Here is a 6,647-nt window from a genome sequence, read left to right as displayed (position 1 = left end):
GGGGCGTGCAGGAGGCAGCCGATCCATGATTCTCTCTCATTGATGCTTCTCTCTCTCCCTCTCCCTTCCTCTCTGAAATCAATAAAAACGTATTTAAAAAAAACACCAACAAGCAGAGAGAAAACAGCAGTCCCTGCCCACCTGCCACCAGCTGGGCCACCGCTTAACCGCAACTCCTGTCAGGTCTCTCACAATCGTCTACATTGCAAAGTGTTTTTAGGGATTTTCTCTTGAGAGCTCACAGCTGCCGGGAGCACACAGCTCTCAGCGGATTTCCCCCGCAGCTCCCTCTGCTGCGTGCGGAGGCAGCATGCTCCCGGCCTCCGACCCCCACCCCCTCCCCGCAGCCACGCTCACAAAGGGGCGCCTTGTGCGTCCACAACAGAGCCCCATTGTCGCTGCCAATTATTTCAAGGCCCGAAGCAATGCCAGCTTGTCCAAGCGCAGCTCCGTGTCACCCGTCACACTATGTATCGCTATGCACGAGGACGGGAGAGAACGCTGAGCCATGAAATCCGCTGAAATAATTTCTGGCTCAACTGTCATTTCAAACAAGCCGTTGCAGGGACTGCAGTGGGTCACTATTATTTGCTGCTGGAATGAGAACCAAGTGTGATCATGTTCTGTTCACTGATGATGTTAAACGAGTCCGTCTTTCATTCCGTCGGCATTTCCCTGACAGGAACAGTGTGGCCCCAGGCTGGGCTCCTCCATCTCCGCATTCCTGAGATTGGTGACAGTAATTCTCTGTTGTCGGGGACTGTCCTGAGCCCATAGGATGTTCAACAGTATCTGGGCCTCTCCCATTCCATGCCAGCAGTACCCCCCGCCCTCGCCACGTGTGACAACAAAAATGTCTCCAGGCATCGTCACGCATCTTCTGGGGGCACAATCGCCCCCAGGGGTGACCTGCTAAGCAGGAGACGAGGATTGAACGATGAACAAGACCAAGTTCTTCCCCATGGAGCTCCCGTTCGGGTCGGGAGGGGAACAATCAAAATAAACATCGACCCTCAGACAATAACACAGCCGGTGAGAGAAACGAGGCGGCCAGGGCTCGAGTGTGATGCAGGGAGGGGAGGCGTGATCCTGATGGAGGGCGGGGCCTGCGCGGTGACCGTGCACTGAGCTGAGCGAGGGAGAGCGGTGGCTACTGGCGCTTTCCGGGCCTTACGCGCGGGGGTCAGAAGTTTCCTAGTTTATTCTCGATTCTCAATTCGCTGGAGGATTTGTGTCAGGGGAGGGATGATAGAATTCAAAACACATTAAAAGGATCTCTGGCACCTGGCCAGTGTGGCTCAGTGGTTGGGTGTCGACCTATGAACCAGGAGGTCTGGGTTCGGGGCACATGCCTAGATTTTGGCTCAATCCCCAGTAGGGAGTGTGCAGGAGGCAGCCGATCAGTGAGTCTCTCTCATCATTGATCATTGGTGTTTCTATCTCTCTCTCCCTCTCCCTTCCTCTCTGAAATCAATAAAAATAAACATAAAAATTTAAACAAGGATCTCCGCCTACGGGGTGGAAAGGACTGCCCAGGGCAGGAGAGAGCCTGGAGCCCAGCGGGGGAGCTATTACAGCAGACACCGCTGGGCTGGGCGCTGGGCTGGAGGGCCTCAGTGGGAAAGGTGAAGGGTCAGTCAGGTCAGAGGGGGTAAAATTCAAGGTCAGCTTAGAGGTAGATTTCACAGAAATCGTTCACTGGACTTGCTGACGTGGATTTGCAATAGGAAAAAGGGAGTTTGCCTGCGTGTTTGCCCTGAGTCACTAGTGATAAAGGGCACCGTGATTTTTAATTTGGGGTGACCAATTCAACACGCGTCCAATCAGCAAGACGGGGTGTCTTTCCACTCCGCTTCCTCCCAGTTCAGAGCGGAGAGCGGAGTCTACCCGGGGCTGGGTGTCTGCCAGGCGGCGGTGGGAGACAGATGGATGGGAGCTGGGAATCCCCTGCTCAGCGGCTCCCGAGACAGACCAAGGCCTCGCAGAGATCACGGGACCCGGATCAGTGAAGCTCTCGTCCGCTGAGTTCACTCAGGTGCACATCTACTGACTATAAATCTAACTACAGAGACTATGAAGGCAGGACATTTTAAAGGCGGGAGATACGAGGAGACATCACCCAAGATGGAAGGCAAGCACCGGGGTGGGTCTGCCTACGCTCTCAACCGTCGTCTCGTTCTCGGGCAGCCGTGCGCCTGTTCGTTCTAGATTTTCAGGACACAGGCGCCTCAGATGCAAAACACGCATCTGATCTCTAATTGGATTATTTTAAGGAAGATCCTTCCAAAAGGTGAGCTATTCCTTAAGCTCGTCAACAGAGCGCCTATAACGAGTGATGCAGAAGTCGATCCAGCGAATTCCTCAGGTAAAGATGAGAATGTCTTACGGGGTCGCCATTGTCTGAAAACATGGCCTCCATGCGCCGTGTTAGCGTAGTACATCTTACCCAGCGCCTGCGTCAAGCTATCGGCCTACACAGGGCCGCTGCAATGATTGCTCATCATCACTACAGGGCAGGCTCGGGGGCCAACGCTCTCCCTGGCTTCAGGGGTCTCATGGGAGAGATGGAGAATTTGGCAGATGGCCTCATGGTACCGGGAGGTGCATGCTGGGTGGCGATCCGGTCAAGGGATGCCTGTATACAGGAGGGAGGCCGGCAGGACGTGGCGGAGGGGTGTGCAGAGGGAGGAAGTTGGGTTTTCGTGAAGGAAGTACCTCCAGCATGACAAGTCGGCCGTGGCCAGGTGAGTGGTGTGTGTCCCGGGCAGAGACAGCGGGAAGCGGGCGGGACACAATTAAGAGGCACGCACCTTACAGCCAAGTCTCTCTGTGACGGAGTCAGGTCCTCGTCCTTCCGGAACATCCCTGGGAAACAGAGACAGGCTCTCTCATCAACTGTGACTTCTCCAAAGAAAAGAACGGCGTGTTTCCCCTTCACACTCTCATCACTTTTCACATTCGGAATGCACGCTACAATCCCAGCCGTGGTATAATCGCCCATGGCAACACACGCTCCAGCCTGCCAACGGCCCATGGCGGATCCCAGCGTGTCCAGGGCTGTATGAGGTGAACGCACACATCAGGGAACTAACCTGACTCTTCTTTAGAGAAGATCATTACTAAGTGAAGAAATCCCCCAGAGCTAACAGGTTCCTAGCAAGTGCGATGACCTGTCAGAAGGGGCGTGAAAATGTTTCTGTCGTTGGATGGCTTACATGGCCGACGTCAGCGCTACGGGAGGAATGACTTCCTCGCCCCCACATGACTCTGACGAAAGAGATGAGTCTCCCGCTTACCTTCCCCCCAAACAGAAGGATGTTGTTATGATTACACGCCAACCTACTGGATCCTAAACCCAATTTAAAGGCCAAAGGAGGACTAAATTAAGAGGCAAACAACACTTTTTAAAAATGTGTAGCCTGGGGCAGGTGTGGCTCAGTGTTTGAGCGTCGACCTATGAACCAGGAGGTCACGGTTCGATTCCCGGTCAGGGCACAGGCCCGGGTTGCAGGATCCATCCCAGTGTGGGGCGTGCAGGAGGCAGCCGATCCAGGATTCTCTCTCATCATTGATGTTTCTCTCTCTCTCCCTCTCCCTTCCTCTCTGAAATCAATAAAAATATATTTTAAAAAAACATATATTGATAGGTCTTCCCCAGCAGGGGCGCAGGATAGGTGACACACACAGTGGGGTTAACACCCACCTGTGAACTTACAAGTTCTTATACTAAGAACACGTGTGTGTGAGTATAAGGGAGAGAGGGCAGGGGGAAAACATTCAAATTTTAATACAAATGTAGCACAGAGGGGAAGCAGAAATGAATAAAACTTTATTTAGACCAAATATCTATTTGCTTTATATTCTAAATTGCCACTAATGTGGGTCATATGACGGACTCACACTACTTTACTTTGCTTTTGTCACTGAACTGAAGGCAAAATTAAGATAAAATGCTGAAAGAGAACATGCTGACTTTAATAACCGTAGGCAGAGTTCAGGATTTGTTTTCCCTGCCTTACCGCCAGCCCTTTCTAATCAAGAGCAGAAAGTGATGGTCGTATCTCAAGCAAGAGATGAACTGAATATGACGTCTTCCAGGGATGGAAAGTGAATTTCTAATTCTTACCGTCATGAATCTCATAGGCCAAGCTCGTGATCTTCTGGGTCATTATCATCATCGGGCTGTGACAAAATAAAGAATAAATACGTTAAAAGGGCATATTTAAAATAATAGTTACGACATAGGAAAAGGGGTTTATTTTGCTTATACGACTATGAAATCGTGTATGTTTTTTTTAACATCAATAAAGACCTTCGGGGAGAGAAGTGGGGGCTGCTGTGTTTGGGGAGGTTCCGGAGACGGGAACCTGGGCCTCGATTTACAGAGCGAACAGGACAAGCTCGTCCACGGAACCAGGTCACGTGGGAGCAGGGCTGCAGCCGCAATCACATGGGAGTCACGGGGAGCAGGGCCACTGTGCCTGAGGACGGGAGGCCAGCGGGAGAGGACCGCACAGGCCTGAGACCGCCCGCCACCTGGCCTTGACCGAGCCCTTTCTCAGAATCCCAGCTGCCTGTCGCCTCGGGGGTATGCCTCCAGGTGGAAAGGGAGTTGCTGGGAGAAGCGGAGTGGGCACCACATTGAAGGAGTTTGGGCAAGAAACGCAGAATAAAACAGGATGGAAACAGGGGAGAGAGAAGGATGCTGCCCACCTCCCCGTCCTGGGAGCCAGGCCCCAGGGGGTGGCCCGTCAAAGACGCCCCAGAGACAGCTCGGGGCCCGGGCGCTCTCGCAGGGAAGGAAGACTTGAACATCACGCTGCCAGTAGGACAATGGCTCTATTTCCCCCATTTCCCCGTCTCTAACGGAATGGAGAACTTGGGAAGGAAAGAGAAGTCTACATGGGAAAGCCAGCAGGATCCGTTTGGCCCTGCAGCTGTCACGCTGCAGCCAGGCAGAAGACCCGAGAACAAGTCGCCACGGCTTGTGTATTCCTCGTTTTGGGATTTCAGTCACACCAGGAAGCCCTGTGGGCTGCAGGTAGGACGCGGGCCGCCCCCTGCAGGTCCCGGGAAGGACCCCAGCCCTCCCCTCCTCTACCCGCCCCCTGCTCGGACCGGAGACTGGTCAGCGGCCACTGTCCACCGGGACACTTGGTCCCTGCCAGCAGGTCCTGGAAACCTGGCTCCTGATGTTTGGTTCTGCCCAAAACGTCCATGAAGATGTGGTCCACGCTGACCCGACTACCTGGCCCACCTCCCTAACGCCAGAGGCATGACCGCCAGGCTGGAGGGGAGGCTTCTGACGGCAATGCAGCCACGCACAGCTGCTGGACCAGTGACACGATGCGACTTTGTTACGTGTCAATCCTGTGCACCACAAAGTAGAAATAAACATCACGGCTGTCTGAACCCAACGATGCTTTCCAAGTATGGACGTTTCAGACAGGACCAACGATCCACTAACCCCTTAAACACGCGGAGAAGCCCGGCCCCTGTGGCTCAGCAGCTGAGCGTTTACCCAGGAGCCAAGAGGTCGCCGGTTCGATTCCCAGTCAGGGCACAGGCCTGGGTTGTGGGCTCCATCCCCCAGTGGGGGGGCGTGCAGGAGGCAGCCCATCCATGATTCTCTCTCTTCATTGATGTTTCTCTCTCTCTCTCCCTCTCCCTTCCTCACTGAAATCAATAAAAAATGTAAAAATAACTAACTAAATAAAATATCCTTCAGTTCTAACTTCTAATTCCCATGTCACCTTAAAACACAATAAAAACAACTGATAAAATAGCATTCCATTTATTTTATCAGCTGAGTGACATACTTCCCTGCTAGGTGCCACATGCAGGGCGGGCAGAAGGAGGGTGAGAGCTGCTTGTAAGAAAATAATACAAGACTTTCTAGATGGCAACACAGGGATCAACTCTGTGCCTCTCGCACTCACAGCTGTAACCCTCCTGCTCCTCCCTCGCCCGGGCCAGAGGTTCCGACACGCAGCCTGTGCTCCGAGCGCACGCCCTCTGCCCGCGGGCACCGCCCCGCGTCTCATCTCATCCTTCCAAGGACTCTCACAGCCACCGCCTTTTCATTTCTCAAACGACACGGCTGCTTTAGGGTCTGTTTTTCCTCTTTGGAACGTCTGTGAGGTAAGGAACTAACAGTCTTTTCCGCCGGCGCCCAGCACCGCGCCCGGCACAGAGACGCACTAGATCAACACCTCTCGATGGCGGGTAAACCGCGTCTCCTCGGCGTCACGACCTGCCATTCCTCCTGACACGGGCCGCACCCCCTCCTGCCCTGTCCTCTGGCCTGAAAGCGCTCCCCACTCAGCCCCGGAATGATCTGTCCACGTCCCGGGCGCCCCAGGAAGCGCGAGGGGGGGGGCTCGCGGTGCGGACGGGGTGCAACCAGCTCACCCCTCTTTCCTCTCGGGGGCCCAGCAGCCCTGAACACTCCCTGCGGCTCTCGATGAGCGGCAGGCCACGGGGCAGCCGGGGGCCGGGGCGGGAGCATAAACACTGCGGACAGGTTCTAGGGAGGGGCTGCGAGGAGCAGGCGGCAGATAGAGGCAAGAAGCGCTGGAGGGGACGTCAGCGAGGGGGTGTGGTGAGTGGGTGCCCAGGAAGGTCCCCCGAGGGGACTGGACAGAGCC

At 54.5% G+C, this 6,647-nt stretch overlaps 1 protein-coding gene across 1 annotated transcript in view; it reads right to left on the bottom strand.

Moving 5' to 3' along the window:
* MBOAT2 (membrane bound O-acyltransferase domain containing 2) overlaps positions 1-6,647 on the bottom strand; it is a 36,770-nt gene that overhangs the window by 10,397 nt on the left and 19,726 nt on the right. The window contains exons 5-6 of the mRNA XM_005867272.2: positions 4,127-4,182; positions 2,811-2,865 (exon numbers count right to left, since the gene is read on the bottom strand). Of these exons, the coding sequence (XP_005867334.1) occupies positions 2,811-2,865; positions 4,127-4,182 (111 nt within the window). The remainder of the gene's footprint in view (positions 1-2,810; positions 2,866-4,126; positions 4,183-6,647) is intronic.

Source organism: Myotis brandtii, unplaced genomic scaffold (assembly GCF_000412655.1).
Source record: "Myotis brandtii unplaced genomic scaffold, ASM41265v1 scaffold247, whole genome shotgun sequence".
In the NCBI taxonomy this organism is placed as follows: Eukaryota; Metazoa; Chordata; class Mammalia; order Chiroptera; family Vespertilionidae; genus Myotis; species Myotis brandtii.
Note: the sequence above shows the minus strand (reverse complement) of the source record. Positions and strands in the feature narration are given on the sequence as shown.